The sequence below is a fragment of the Cetorhinus maximus genome, chromosome 9, assembly GCF_964194155.1.
Source record: "Cetorhinus maximus chromosome 9, sCetMax3.hap1.1, whole genome shotgun sequence".
In the NCBI taxonomy this organism is placed as follows: Eukaryota; Metazoa; Chordata; class Chondrichthyes; order Lamniformes; family Cetorhinidae; genus Cetorhinus; species Cetorhinus maximus.
This window is the reverse complement of record NC_135887.1, coordinates 20,973,362-20,989,504: the sequence shown is the minus strand read 5'-3', so window position 1 is coordinate 20,989,504 and position 16,143 is coordinate 20,973,362. Positions and strand designations below refer to the sequence as shown.

The following is a 16,143-nucleotide window of genomic DNA, read 5'->3' as shown; positions in this document are numbered from 1 at the left end:
CATACCTGGGCAAACCAAATTAGCAATAATACTGTCGGCAGATGAATTACTGCAGTGTGTACGAGATGTTTTTTTTCAGATCAGTATTTCGAGGAACCAACTAGGGAACAGGCTATCCTAAATTTGGTATTGTGGAATGAGAAGGGGTTAATATCTTGTTGTGCAGGGTCCTTTAGGGAACAGTGACTATAACATAGAATTTTTCATTAGGATGGAAAGTGAAGTAGTCTGATCCGAAACTAGGGTCCTAAATCTAAACCCGGAAACTACAAAGGTATGAGGCATGAGTTGGCTAAGATAGATTGGGGAACTTCGTTAAAAGGCATGACGGTGGATGGGCAATGGCTAAAACTTAAGGAACGAATGTATGCATTGCAGCAGTTTTACATTCCTTTCCGGCGCACAAACAACAAGAAAAGTGGCCCAACCATGGCTAACAAAATAAATTAAGGACAGTATTAGATCCAAAGAGAAGTCATAAAGTTGCTAGAAAAAATAGCAAGCCTGAGGATTGGGAGGAGTTTAGAATTCAGCAAAGGAGGACCAAGAGATTGATTAAAAGGGGAAAAATAGAGTACGAGAGTATCACCGAATGATATGGTGCAGAAGGAGGCCAATTCAGCCCATCGTGTCTCCACCAGCTCTCCAAATGAGCGTTATGACGTAGTGCCATTCTCCTGCCTTTTCCCTGTACCTTTGCACATTGTTTCTATTCAAATAATAATCTTGAATGCCTCGATTGAACCTGCCTCCAACACATTTCCAGATAGCGCATTCCAAACTCGAACCACTCGCTGTGTGAAAATGTTTTTTCTCCCATCACATTTGCTTCTTTTGCAAATCACTTTACATCTGTGCCCTCTCATTGTGGATCCTTTTACGAGCGGGAACAGTTTCTCCCTATCTACTCTATCCAGCCCCCTCATGATTTTGAGCACTTTTATCAAATCTCCTCTGAACCTTCTCTCCAAGGAGAACAGTCCCAACCCCTCCAATCTGTCTTCATAACTGTACTATAGTGTGGTGCCCAGAACTGTACACAATACTCTAGTTGAGCTCTAACTAGTGTCTTCTATAAACTCAGCATAATCTCCCTGCTCTTGTACTCTATGCCCCTATTAATAAAGCCCAGAATACTGTATGCTTTATTAACTGCTCTCTACACCTGTCCTGCCCCCTTCAATGATCTATGCACATATGCACCCAGATCTCTCTGCTCCTGCATCCCCTTAAGAATTGTACCCTTATTTTATATTCTCTTCATGTTCTTCCTACTAAAGTGCATCACCTCACACTTCTCTGCATTGAACTTCATCTGCCACCGATCTGCCCACTCCATCAACTTTTCTGTGTCCTTCTTGAAGTTCTATACTGTCCTCTGTGCACTTTACAATGTTTCCAATTTCGTATCACCCACAAACTTTGAAATTATCCCCTGGACATCAAGATCTAGATCATTTTATATATATATCAGGAAAAGCAAGGGTCCCAATACCGACCCCTGGGGAACTCCACTACAAACCTTCCTCCAGCCTGAAAAATATCCATTGACCATTAGACTCTGTTTCTTATTACTTAGCCAATTTCTTATCCATGTTGCTAATGTCCCTTTTATTCCATGAGCTATAACTTTTTTCCACAAGTCTGTTGTGTGACACTGTATCAAATGCCTTTTGAAAGTCCATGTACACCAAATCAACAGCATTATCCTCATCACCCTCTCTGTTACCCTTTTTTAAAAACACTCCAAGTTAGTTAAACATGATTTCCCCATTAGAAATCCATGCTGGCTCTGCCTTATCAACCCACGTTTTCCATGTGACCATTAATTCTATCCCAAATAATTGTTTCAAGAAGATTCCCCGCCACTGAAATTAAACTGGTCAGTAATTGCTGGGCTTATCCTTGCAACCTTTTTTAACAAGGGTGTGATGTTTGTAATTCTCCAATCCTCTGGCACCTCCCCTGAGTCTAGGGAAGACTGAAAGATTATGGCCAGTGCCCCTCCAATTTCCTCTCTTGTATCCAAGGATATTGAAGGAAGTATCTCATCTGGTCCTGGTGCCTTGTCAACTTTAAGTACCGACAGTTTTTCCTCCTTGTCAATTTTGAACCTTGCTAGTGACGGATTTTTCTCCTGTGTCACTTTGGCCTCGGTAGCATCTGTGTCCTTGGTAAAGACAGATGCAAAGTATTCCTTTAACATCTCGGCAATGCCCCCGCCTCCATGTGTAAATCCCCTTTTTGGCCCCTAATTGGTCCTACTCATTTTACCACCCTCTTACTATTTGTGTGCCGATAGAAGACGTTGGAATCCCCCTTTATGTTGGCTGCCAGTCTTTTTTCATAACCTCTCTTTGCTTCTCTTATTTGCTTTTTCACCTCCACTCTGAACCTTCTGTATTCTGCTTGGCTCTCGATTGTATTTTCTACGTGACACCTTATCTTAATTTCTGTCTCCTTTTTCATCCAAGGAGCTCTGGATTTGTGTGCCTTACCCTCCCTTTTGAGGGAACATAAAATCGGACTGTAAAAGCTTCTATAAGTATGTATGTAAAATAAAAAAGATTAGTGAAGACAAGTGTAGGTCCCTTACAATGTGAAACGGGAGAATTTAAAATAGAGAACAAGGAAATGGAAGTGCAATTGAACAACTGCTTTAGTTCTGTCTTCACCAAGGGAGATGCAAATAACTTCCCAGAAATGTTAGGGAACCAAGGGTCTAGTGAGAAAGAGGAATTGAAGGAAATTAGTTTTTTTTTTAAATAGTGCTGGTGAAATGTAATGGGTCTGAAAGCTGATAAATCATCAGGGCCTAATGGTCTGAATCCCAGGGTACTGAAGGAAATAGTGAATGCATTGGTTGTCATCTTCCAAAATTCTGTAGATTCTGGAACAATCCCAGCAGATTGGAGGTAGCAAATGTAACCCCACTATTTGAAAAAGGAGGAAGGAAATTGCAAATTACAGACCAGTTAGCCTAACATCAGTAGTAGGGAAAATGCTAGAGTCTGTCATAAAGGGTGTGATAACAGGACACTTAGAAAATATCAACGGGATTAGACAAAGTCAATGTGGATTTATGAAAGGGAAATCATGTTTGACAAACCTACTGGAGTTTTTTTGAGGACCTAACTAGCAGAATAGATAAGGGAGAATCAGTGGATGTGCTGTATTTGGATTTTCAGAAAGCTTTTCAGAAAGTCCCACGAGATTATTGTGTAAAGTTAAAGTGCATGAGATTGGGGGTAATATATTGACATGGATTGAGAATTGGTTAGCATACAGGAAACAGTAGGAATAAATGGTCTTTTTTGGAGTGGCAGGCAATGACTAGTGGGGTACCGCAGGTATCAGTGCTTGGGCCCCAGCTATTCACAATATATATCAATGATTTGGGTGAGGAAACCAAATATTATAATTCTAAGTTTGCTGGTGACATGAAACTTGGTGGGAATGTGAGTGTTGAGGAGGATGTTACAAGGCTTTAAGGCACTTTAGACAAGTTGAGTGAGTGGGCAAATACATGACAGATGCAGTATAACGTGGATAAGTGTGAAGTTATCCATGTCAGTAGGAAAAACAGAATGGCAGAGTATTATTTAAATGGCGATAGATTGGGAAATATTGATGTACAAAGGGACCTGGGTGTCCTCGTACACCAATTGTGAAAAGCAAGCATGCAAGTACAGCAAGCAGTTAAGAAGGCAAATGGTATGTTGGCCTTCATTGCGAGAGGACTTGAGTATAGGAGCAAGGAAGTCTTACTGCAGCTGTATAGGGCCTTGGTGAGGCCACACCTGGAGCATTGTGTGCTGTTTCGGTCTCTTGAAGAGAGGATATACTTGCCATAGAGGGAGTGCAGCAAAGGTTTACCAGACTGATTCCTGAGATGGCAGGATTGTCGTAAGGGGAGAGATTGGGTCTACTGGACCTCTATTCACTAGAGTTTAGAATGAGGGGAGTTCTCATTGAAACGTATAAAATTCTGACAGGGCTGAACAGAGTGGATGCAGGGATGATATTTCCTCTGGCTGGGGGGTCTGGAACAAGAGGTCACAGTCTCAGGATACGGGATAGGCCATTTAGGACTGATGAGGAGAAACATCTTCAATCAGGGTGATGAACCCGTGGAATTCTCTACCACAGAAGGCTATGGAGACCAAGTCATTGAATATATTTAAGAATGAAATAGATTTCTAGACTCTAAAGGTGTCAAGGGATATGGGGAGAGAGTGAGAGTGTAGCATTGAAAGAGAGAGGATCGGCCATAGTCATATTGAGTGGCGGAGCAGGTTCAAAGGTCAGAATGACCTACTTTTGCTCCTGTTTTCTGTTTGTATATTGCAACTCCCTGCACTGGAGTGTCAGTCTAACTGGTGCTCAAATCTTGGAGTGGTGCTTGATCCGCCAACTTCTATCTCTGAGTGGAGTGTGCCAATCCACTTGGCTCAATGGCAGCGTTCCCACAATGATTGGAATGCTATGGTACGCTTCAAGGGTTTCTTTTTCAGTGTTATGTTTGTAAAGTGCACGAATACAGACCTGAGATGAGAGCAAATCAGGTGCGTTCTGACACCACTGCATGGTCAAAAAACTTGTACTTGCATGCCACTTTAATCCATGCTGCTTTGTGTCAGCTCATTCATGAACCAGTAACTGGCAGCACCTGCAGGAGGGGAGGCTTAGAAAATCTGGGAAATTAAGCATAGATTTATCCAAAAACATCTAATTTTAAATGTCTTATTCTCTCTCTGCTCAGACAACGTGTTGCCAACTCATCTCTTGAAAGTAGATTTGAGCCCTAGCAGAGATTGGCCCTCTACCCTAATTTCTCTTTATTGCAAGATTTCCAAAAGACTTAGTATGCTTATCGGTACCATGTCTTGGTAAATTAAGTATATTAATTGTAGCTGGTGTTTTATACAGGGTTATCCAAGTGAGCTGCTGCCTTTGACTGTAGCTGGAATTCCCTCCATTCACATATGTCTGGATTTCATTCCAGAACTGTTGGCACAGCCGCAACTGGAGAAGCAGGTAATTCAGTAACTATCTAAAAATGTAATTATTGTATGTGTCTAACTGTATGTGTGAGCATGCTTGAAAGGTAGGCTGAGTGACCAAACAAAAGGCAGGTTGAATGAAAAAGTGTTAAGTGGTTGAAATACATCAAGTAGCATTCTTTTCTCCATCTAATAATCTGGCACATATTTCACACAGGTGTGATTTAATGTGATGTCCTGTACTCCAGAATGGCAGACCAAATACTGTCTCAGTATTTCAATTCAAGTGACCAACTGCTTAAGATGAGGCTTCAATTGCCACCTGTTCTTTCCCACTGGCCTCAGTGAGAAAAGTTCTCACGGAAATGAACTCCTGCCCACTTTCTGCTTCCGCAAGCCTGCTTTACACAAAGGCAGCCGACAGCTTAAGGTCCGTGCTCGAGTCTGCTAGTAAGGGAAGGGGTGGGGAAACATAGGAACAGGAATAGGCCATTCAGCTCATTGAGCCTGCTCCACCATTCAACACGATCGTGACTGGTCATCCACTTAAATGCTTTTTTTTCCCAGACTATCCCCATAACCCTTTGTCATTGGTATTTAGAAATCTGTCAATCTCTGCTTTAAACATACACAATGACTAAGCTTCCACAGCCCTCTGGGTGGAGAATTCCAAAGATTCACAACCCTGTGTGTAAAAAAAAAAAAACCTCTTTCGGTCCTAAGTGGCTTCCCCCTTATTTTACATAGAAAATAGGAGCCGGGAGTAGGCCATTTGGCCCTTCGAGTCTGTTCCGCCATTCATTATGATCATGGCTGATCATCCAACTCAATAGCTTGCTCCTGCTTTCTCCCCATATCCTTTGATCTCTTTCGCCCCAAGAACTATATCTAACTCCTCCTTGAAAACATACAATGTTTTAGCCTCAACTACTTTCTGTATAACAAATTCCACAGGCTCACCACCCTCTGGGTGAAGAAATTTCTCCTCATCTCAGTCCTAAATGGTCTACCCCATATCTTCAGACTGTGACCCCTGGTTCTGGACTCCCCCACCATCGGGAACATCCTTCCTGCATCTACCCTGTCTAGTCCTGTTAGAATTGTATAGGTTTCTGAAATCCCCCCTCATTCTTCTGAACTCCAGTGAATATAATCCTAACTGACTCAATCTCTCCTCATATGTCAGTCCCGCCATCCCAGGAAACCTTCGCTGCACTCCCTCTATAGCAAGAACATCCTTCCTCAAATAAGGAGACCAAAACTGCACACACTATTCCAAGTGTGGTCTCACCAAGGCCCTGTATAATTGCAGCAAGACATCCCTGCTCCTGTACTCGAATCCTCTTGCTACGAAGGCTAACATATATTTGCCGCCTTTACTGCCCGCTGCACCTGCATGCTTACCTTCAGCGACTGGTGTACGACGACACCCAGATCTCGTTGCACATTCCCCTCTCTCAATTTATAGCCATTCAGATAATAATCTGCCTTCCTGTTTTTGCTATCAAAGTGGATAACCTCACATTTATCCACATTATACTGCATCTGCCATGCATTTGCCCACTCACTCAGCTTGTCCAAATCACCCTGAAGCCTCTCTGCATCCTCCTCACAGCTCACCCTCCCACCCAGCTTTGTGTCATCTGCAAATTTGGCAATATTACATTTAGTTCCCTCATCTAAATCATTAATATATTGTGAATAGCTGGGGTCCCAGCACCAATCTCTGCGGTACCCCACTAGTCACTGCCTGCCATTCGGAAAAAGACCTGTTTATTTCTACTCTTTGTTTCCTGTCTGCCAACCAGTTTTCTATCCATCTCAATGCACTACCCACAATCCCATGCGCTTTAATTTTACACGCTAATCTCTTATGTGGGAATTTGTCGAAAACCTTCTGAAAGCCCAAATAACCACATCCACTGGCTCCCCCTCATCAACTCTGCTAGTTACATTCTCAAAATTCCAGTTGATTTGTCAAGCATGATTTCCCTTTCGTAAATCCATGCTGACTCTGTCCGAATCTGCCACTGTTTTCCAAGTGCTCAGCTATTAAATCTTTTATAATGGGCTCTGGAATTTTCCCACTACCGACGCTGACTGGTCTATAATTCCCTGTTTTCTCTCTACTTCCCTTTTGAAATAGTAGGGTTACATTAGCTACCCTCCAATCTGTAAGAACTGTTCCAGAATCTATAGAATCTCGGAAGATGACCACCAATGCATCCACTATTTCTAGGGCCACTTCCTTAAGTACTCACTCTGGGATGTAGATTATCAGGCCCTGGGGATTTATCGGCCTTCAATCCCATCAATTTCTCCAGCACCATTTCCCTACTGATACTGATTTCTTTCAGTTCCTCCCTTTCACTAAACACTGTGTTCCCCAACATTTCTGGTATGTTATTTGTGTTCTCCTTTGTGAAGACAGAACCAAAGTGTGTATTTAGTTGGTCAGCCATTTCTTTGTTCCCCATTATAATTTCCCCTGTTTGTGACTGTAAGGAACCTACATTTGTCTTCACCAAGCTTTTTCTCTTCACATACCTATAGAAACTTTTACAGTCAATTTTTGTTCTCCATAAGCTTACTCTATTTTCCCCTTTTTAATCAAACCCTTGGTCCTCCTTTGCTGAATTCTAAAGTGTTCCCAATCCTCAGGTCTGTTGTTTTTTCTGGCCAATTTGTATGCCTCTTCCTTGGATCTAATACTAAGTCCAATTTCCCTTGTAAGCCATGGTTTGGCCACCTTTCCTATTTTACTTTTGCGCCAGACAGAAATAAACAATTGTTGCAGTTCACCCATGCACGCTTTGAATGTTTGCCATTGCTTATCCACCGTCATCCCTTTAAGTAAGGTTTCCCAATCCATCATAGCCAACTCGCGCCTCATACCTTCGTAGTTTCCTTTAAGATTCAGGACCCTAGTCTCAGAATCAACTACGGCACACTCCATCTTGAAGAATTCTATCATAATATGGTCGCTCATCCCCAAGGGGCCTCGCACAACTAGATTGCCAATTATTCCTTTCTCATTACACAATACCCAGTCTAGGATGGCCTGTTCTCTGGTTGATTCCTCAATGTATTGGTCCAGAAAACCATCCTGTATACACACTAGGAATTCCTCCTCCTCCGGTATTACTAATTTGATTTGCCCAATCTATATGCAGATTAAAGTCACCCATAATTACAGATGTTCCCTTTTATTGCATGCGTCTCTAATTTCCTGTTTACTGCCATTCCCAACATTACCACTACAGTTTGGGGGTCTATGTACAACCCCCACTAACGTTTTTTGCTCCTTAGTGTTTCTCAGCTCTACCCATACAGATTCCACATCGTCAGAGCTAATATGTTTCCTCACTATTGCATTAATTTCCTCTTTAACCAGCAACTCCAACGCCTTTTCCTTTCAGTCTGTCCTTCCTAAATACTGAATACCCCTAGATGTTCAGTTCCCATCCCTGGACACCCTGCAGCCATGTCTCCGTAATCCCGATTATATACCTGTTTACATCTATTTTCATGGTTAATTCATCCACTTTATTGCGAATGCTCCTCGTGTTAAGGCACAAAGCCTTAAGGCTTGTCTTTTTAACATTACTTGTCCCGTTCCCAATATTTTTCACTGAGGCTCTGTTTGATTCTTGCCCTTGATTTCTCTGCCTATCACTTTTTTCTTATTCCACTTTCTGTCTTTTGTTCTTGTCCTTGATTTCCCCCTCCTCTGACTCCTTGCTTAGGTTCCCTCCTCCCTGCCATTTTAGTTTAAACCCTCCCCAACCACTCTAGCAAATATTCCCCTAGGACATCAGTCCTGGTCCTGCCCAGGTGTAACCTGTCCAATTTGTACTGGTCCCACACCCTCCCCCCAGAACCAGTCCCAATATCCCAGGAATTTTAAACCGCGCCCCCATCTCTTCAGCTACGTATTCATCCAATATATCCTGCTATTTCTACTCTGACTGGCACGTGGCACTTGTAGTAATCCTGAGATCACTACCTTTTGAGGTCCTACTTTTCAACTTACTTCCTAACTCCCTATATTCTGCTTTTAGGACCTCATCCCTTTTTTTACCTATGTCGTTTGTACCAATGTGTACCGTGACCACTGGCTGCTCACCTTCCCCCTTCAAAATCTCCTGTAGCTGCTCTGAGACATCCTTGACCCTAGCACCAGGGAGACAACATACCATCCTGGAGTCTTGTTTACGGCCACAGAAACGCCTATCTATTCCCCTTACAATTGAATCCGCTATAACTATTGCATTCCCATACTTTTTACTCCTCCCCTGTGCTGCAGAGCGAACCGTGGTGCAACGAATTTGGCTGTTGCTGCTTTTCCCCTGAGAGGCCATTTCTCTCCACCACCCCCCACCAATAGTATCCAAAACGGTATATCTGTTTTGCAGGGGAATAGCCACAGGAGATTCCTGCACAGTCTGCCTAACCCTCTTGCTTTGCCTGGTGGTGATCCATTCCCTTCCTGCCTGTGGACTCTTAGCCTGCGGTGTGACCACCTCTCTATGTGTGCTATCCACGATACTCTCCGCCTCGCGGATGCTCCACAGTGTCCCCAGCTGTCACTCCAGCTCTGAAACCCAGGCTTCCAGGAGCTGCAGGTGGAGACGCTTCCCGCACACGTGCTGGCCCCGGGCACTGGAAATGTTCTTGGCTTCCCACATAGAGGAGGAGGAGCACACCACGGTTTTGAGCTCTCCTGCCATGACTTACCCATTTAATTCAAATTAAACCTTTTGGAAGATACATAATATCAAATAATATCAATTACTCTAGGGGCCTTCTTCCCTGCTCCTCGTTGTTACAGAATATAGCCCTTACAAACGATGAAGCACAAAATAAGACCTTCAAAAACTGTGATAAAAGTAGTAAATACTTACTTGACCGTATTCACGGTACTCAAAGGATCACCTCGTTCCCTCCTCACTGAACTCCCTCAGTCACCAAACTCCAACTTATGCACTCTACTGCGGCCCAAAGCAGCACTCCAATGCAGACTGGAATTTTGAAGTGTGTCCCCTGGTTCTAGACTCCCCAACCAGCGGAGACATCTCACCTACATCTATCCCTTTAAAAGTATTTTGTAGGTTTCAATGAGATCACCTCTCATTCTTCAAAACTCTAGTGAATACAAGTCCAGTTTCCCCAATCTTTCTTTGTCGGACAGTCCCACAATCCCGGGAACAAGTCTGGTGAACCTTCAATGCACTCCCTCTATGGCAGTAATATCCTCCCTAAGTTAAGGGGACCAAAACTGCATACACTACTCCAGATGCAGTCTAATCAAGGTTCAGCTGTGGTTCAAACTCAGCTGTGAGGTACAGATTATGCCTGTGGGCAGCTTGTGTGTGTGAGGAGGAGAAGGACTTAAGCTGACAACCTAGGGTGTCGTGGCTTTAAACTCACTTCTGACCAGTTTGTAAATCAGTGTCTTAAAACCACTATACTATTGAGAACTTCATTAAAATTAATTATGGAAAATAATCCAATGCCCCCAGAATAATTGGGTATTTTCTACTTGCAGATGTAAAAGAACTGATCTGCCTCTGCATATTAAGTTTTCACCTTTTAAGTTTATTGCATTTAAGGTGTGGAAATATTGTGAATATCTTTCCAATGCAGCTATTGTACATTAGTATGATTAATGCTTCTACCAAAACACATCTTGACCTCAACCTAGGAGGAGCACTGATGTAATTTGTTTTTATTTTCCACACTAACTGCATACAGGTGGGATTGCAGTTTGTGTTGGTCTGTGAGTAGCTTTGTCCTATGGATTACTCCAGAAAAACTACCCAAAATCATACTCAAGGTCTTTTCTGTGCCAGTTGTCAGGGTCTTATTAGTCTATGCTAGATTCAAAACCAGGTTCTTGAGTCAAACGCATTGCGCTGGAACAGGTTTAAATTGATCATTAATTGTCTATAATGAAATGTAACAATATACATGAAGCCCTTCTATCATTCTAATAGAAGACTTATCTCTGTTTAGATATTTGCTATTCAGCTTTTGTCCCACTTGTGTATCCAGTATGCACTACCCAAGTCGCTCAGTGTAGCCCGCTTGTCTATCAATGTCATGGGAACTGTACTCACAGGTGAGGTCCTCTACTTTTTAATTTTAGCATGAAATGTATCATTAATGAAGTCTTTATATGTGAACATGCCTGTGTTTCATTCTATGCAAGTTCTCCCTTGCTCAATTCCTCTTAAGGGGGTAGATATCCATCTTTCTAACCCCTGAGGTCACTGCTTGGAACCATTCTGTAGAGCCTGTGCAAGTCTATTGAGAGTTGAATGCTGAGTCTGCCCTTAGTGGATGCCTGATACCTTCCCTCTATCGTTTTGCAGAAAGCTCAAATTGAGATCAAAAATTGAAAAGGAGGATAATTTGTTAAAACATCCATCTATGGGTCTGTGCAGAGTGTGTAAGAAATAATGACATGGGTCCATAGCATAGGACAGTACCTTGGTTGGAGAGAGCAGATGAGTTTAAATGATTGGTTTCCTCAGTGAAAGTCCAAATTGGCACTCCACAGGCTTGAAATTTTAAAGGATGGTGAAAACTGATGGGAGGGTAAAAGTTCCACAATTACCAACTTTTGGCAAAGAATGAGTATTTTGTATTACATTGAAGATGCAGATGGAGAAAGTGATTGTAGTATTTGAAGTTCAATAGGATTCAGAGGAACACTAACCAGTAATCTTTATTGAGACTGTGATGGAGAGAGGGTGGAAGGCTTTGATGGCTACTAAGTGGTATTTGCAAAGTAAAACCTGAGTGTCCATAATGAATAAACTTTGAAGCATTATTCACTATTGTATCATTCACTCCTTGTACAGTGTTGACCCAGGCTAAGCGGTTTGCCTTCTTCATGCCTACATTGCCCTGTTTGGTGTCTTTCTGCCGAGCTTTTCCTCCACTATATGATGATGTAACCTCATTACTGATCCAGACTGGACAAGTCTGTGCCTCACACGTTGCCACTCAGGCACAGGATATTGACCCCATCATTACACGTATGTATTGGAATGTTAACTACAATTGAAGTCATAATTTTATTTTTTAGATTTGTCCATTACAGCAGCACGTTAGAAATGCTTTGAGTACCCCTACCATCCCACAAGATTGGTCTATACAGGAACTGCCAACTGACCAGAAATAGAGCTTGACAACTGGCTTCAGCATCTTTAGGATTGGAAAGGGAAACAAAAATCTGGTCTTGGTCATCTGACTAAATGAGTCACTGGAAAATGTGCACAGGTGGATAGGATAAGACTCAATCCTATTGTATCTCACCCCCACCTCCCCCAAAAAATACATGCCATATTGAAGGATATGCTTTAGTGCAAACCAGCATCCCTCCTTCCCAGCCTTGGGGGAGGCACACTGTGTACTTGTGTACCTTCTACCTGTAACTGAAATGCAATCTTGAGACATGTACTCAATTACAATCCACATAACTGGTTTTGGATACACTGGTGAGCAACACTACAATGTCATTGTAATTTGGACATCATTCTGACAGTGGCACATTAAGTATTTGAACAAATGGGCTCTCTTGTACTGTAGACAATTCACTAATTGGCAAATCTGGCATGTTTTACACAGGTCTCAAGTATCTAAAGGAAAAGGCTGGAGTAACCCCTGACCTCTATCGCAGTGCAGGTTTGGACAGGATTAAAAAGGATGAGACTATCGCACCAGAGAGTTTGGACCCTGATGTGCTTCTGTGCCAGCGTGTTGAAGCAACATTTCTGGAGATAATAAACACAGCTATTGTTGGAGTTTAGCATCAAAATTGGGAAAGCTGCATGTAAAGAATATGAAAGCAATTCAACCATCTCCCACATGGTGCTACCACAAAATGTAACTGGAGGGTTTTGGGGCAAGTGAAACTGCAACTTTGCATCAGAATCAGATGTATTTGGTGCATGCTCTGCCCAGCAGATGCCAATATTTGTCTGAGTGCTGAAATGGATTACAATATCAGGACCTGACTACTGTTAGATGCAGTGGTGGGTTTGATGCGTTGCTGTGAAAAAGTACATTTTAAAAGAGGGAATCCTTTATATAGCTGACGTAAGTTAATTTTCTGATCACCACACTGCAGCTTATCTTACTGTAATAAAGAATGCATTTATACACTGAACATAATGTAAAAATTGTGAATAATTCAAATGTAATGTGATAAATGCCTTTCGTTTATCCCAAGCTAGCTTTTTCTACTGTATTTGCTCAAAAAGAGCACTGATCATTTTCCATCTTTTTTTTAAACTTCTGGCAGTTGTTTCATAATAGAAGAAAGTTCGGTGATTGATTCACATTTTGGTATCAAAGTAATTTGTATCTTGAAGCAGCATTGAACTAATTTATAATGGAATGTCTTACGTAAGAACATAAATAGGGGCAGGAGTATGTCAGGCATTCCTTCAAGCCTGCTCTGCCATTCAATAAGATCATGGCTGATTTGATTGTGACCTCAACTCTATTTTCCTACCTTCCCCCATAACCCTTGTAGATCAAAAATTTGTCTCCATCTTGAATATATTCAATGACCCAGCCTCCACTGGTCTCTGGAATAGAGAATTTCAACGATTTATAAGAAATTCCTCATCTCCATCTCCCTAGTTATGGATTCATAAGGGTTTACTTCCAGTCAGCATTTACCATCAAGCCCACTCAGAACTTTATCTTAATAAAATCACCGCTTATTCTTCTAAACTCCAGTGTGTATAGGCAGAACCTGCACAACCCTTCCTGATAAGGCATCCCAGGAATAAGCCTAGTGTTATCTGAACTGCCTCAGAAACAAGTATATCCCTTAAATGAAACCAAAACTGTATACAGTACACCAGATGTGATCTCTCCACTGTCCTGTATAATTGTAGCAAGACATTCCTACTTTGATCCTCCCCCTTTGCAATAAAGGCCAACATTCCATTTGCTTTGCTGATTACTTGCCATAACAAAATTTTAGTATGCAGATATTCATTTGAGAACACCCAGATCCTCTATCACAGCATTGAGGCTGTCTCCATTTAAATAATTATCTGCTTCTCTCTTCCTACCAAAGTGGACAACCTCACATTATATTCCCAACTACAAAATTTTTGCCCACTCACAACCTATCTATATTCTTCCTATGCAGACTCTTTGGGTTGGATTTAATACAGGCAACTGGTTTCTCCAGCCAGCAGTAGCCCTGTGATACCTGTTTTAGGGAGGCACTTTGGCTAGCAGCTTTATTAAATGGCAGCACTGCCGGTGATTCATTTGTTATTTTTCCAATTCGCATGGACTTGGCCAGATTCTAGGGAATTTTGGAAAATTGCAACCAATGCATCCACCATCTCTCAGATTCAGGATATCAGATCGTGGGGGCTTGTCCATCTTTAGTACCTTTGATTTTCTACTAGTTTTGGAATGCTTTTTAGTGCCTCAACTGTCTTCAATTTCTCATGTTCTCAAAAACTTGAAGTTAAGAGTGCTGCTACATGCATCTCTCCTGTCCGTTCTGTATTATGCCACTTGTCTATTCTCCGATTGTTCAATTACAATTTATTTATTTCTGCCAGCAGATTAAATATAAAGGATTAAGCTCATCAAACCAAGGAAAGTAGTTGAATCAATTGGTGAATTTACAAGCTAGATCAATAGTAGTCAAGAAAGGAAAATATAATTAAGAGTGAGTAAATAAGTGTGGGGTGGTTGAGAAAACAATATATGATAATTCTAACTCCTGCTAAACATTGAAATCTTCAAGTTTGCCAGTAAACTATGGTCAATTCTACATGCTGCTTCACTCTATTGCTAGTGCAAATCCACACATTTGCACACTGGCTGCCCCTAACCAGTTTTAAAGCAGAAACAGGAGTTTGGAAATTGTGATGATGCAACTGAATCATCTTCCCCTTCAAAGTTGTAACATTGTTTTAGATATTGTACATTATTAATTAAAATGGCATTGTTTTTGAGAATGATAAGTCCACAGGGAGCAGCCCCATTCTAGTGTTCAGGTTAAACTAAGACACTGCAAATTGTTTCACTGGGGAATGTGGTAACCAACAGTGACTTAAATGTGACTCATTAGTTAGAGATCTGAGGAACTGTATAAGCTCTTTCAGAGTTACTCTGAAGAGTCATATGGACTCAAGACGTCAACTCTGTTTTTCTCTCCACAGATGCTGTTAGAACTGAGTTTTTCAAGCATTTTCTGTTTTTGTTTCAGATTTCCAGCATCTGCAGTATTTTGCTTTTATCTTTCAGAATTACCTCAAATAGAAATTACTATTCCATTTTAAGTATTTTTATTGTTTCTTGTAACACAACATCCCTCCAATGATCCACCTCTTCCTTAGCAGTAATCTGATGATTCAGTTGCCATCCTTTTAATTCTGATTAAAAGATTTATGTATCACTGTGATAATCAAAAGAGCAAGGAACGGTTCATAACTGACTATGTTTTCTGCTGACCCAATTTACAGTATACTTTCAATCAAGTAATACTATCAAAAAAAAATCACAACATGAACTCTGCAATCTCAACATGGTAGATGTAATACATTCTCTGACCTGGATAAATAAAGAAATGAAACACAAAAAGGGCACACCAATATTATGAATAAATTATTTATTTTCATTTGGAAATGTTTAAAAAGTATAAACCTTTTCAACAATTCAACCATAATTTGTACTTTAAGCTTTTTTGGACTGTATGTAGCTTTTAGTGTTTGCCACGATCTCCAGACTAAAATTTGTTCATAATTCATTAAAAGACTCTTGAGGAACTACAACTGCAGCTTTGCAAGCAGGATGTTTTATACCAAAGTAGGACACAAAGAGAAAAAAATGGACCGGTCCTCACCACAGCTGGGGTTTCATCACTGCTTGCCCAGCTGTTACAGGCAGCCAACTGTTCAGCAAAACATGACATTGTTCTCCCAATATTTTCTCTTTTTTTAAAAAATAAGCAAGGCATCAAAACTCTGTAAAATTCAACAATTAATAAAATTTAAGGAGTTTTTTTTTAAATCTACTGCAATTTCAGCTCAAAAAATCTATAAATATTTTGACAAAAAAGATTAAATTATGAAATTTAAATAAGACAAAAAAC

The 16,143-nt window shown here is 41.2% G+C and overlaps 1 protein-coding gene across 5 annotated transcripts in view; it reads left to right on the top strand.

The window, feature by feature from the left end:
* ints2 (integrator complex subunit 2) overlaps nucleotides 1-13,192 on the top strand; it is a 61,045-nt gene extending 47,853 nt beyond the window's left edge. For 4 of the 5 annotated variants that reach the window (XM_078548230.1, XM_078548228.1, XM_078548229.1 and 1 more), the window contains 4 exons: nucleotides 4,930-5,037; nucleotides 11,019-11,124; nucleotides 11,870-12,046; nucleotides 12,639-13,192. In XM_078548230.1, coding sequence (XP_078404356.1) covers nucleotides 4,930-5,037; nucleotides 11,019-11,124; nucleotides 11,870-12,046; nucleotides 12,639-12,820 — 573 coding nt within the window. In that variant the 3' untranslated portion in view covers nucleotides 12,821-13,192. Of the gene's footprint in view, nucleotides 1-4,929; nucleotides 5,038-11,018; nucleotides 11,125-11,869; nucleotides 12,047-12,638 lie in introns of those variants that run through there. The other variant, XM_078548233.1, reaches the window with a different exon arrangement.
* Nucleotides 13,193-16,143: the final 2,951 nt, after the last annotated feature.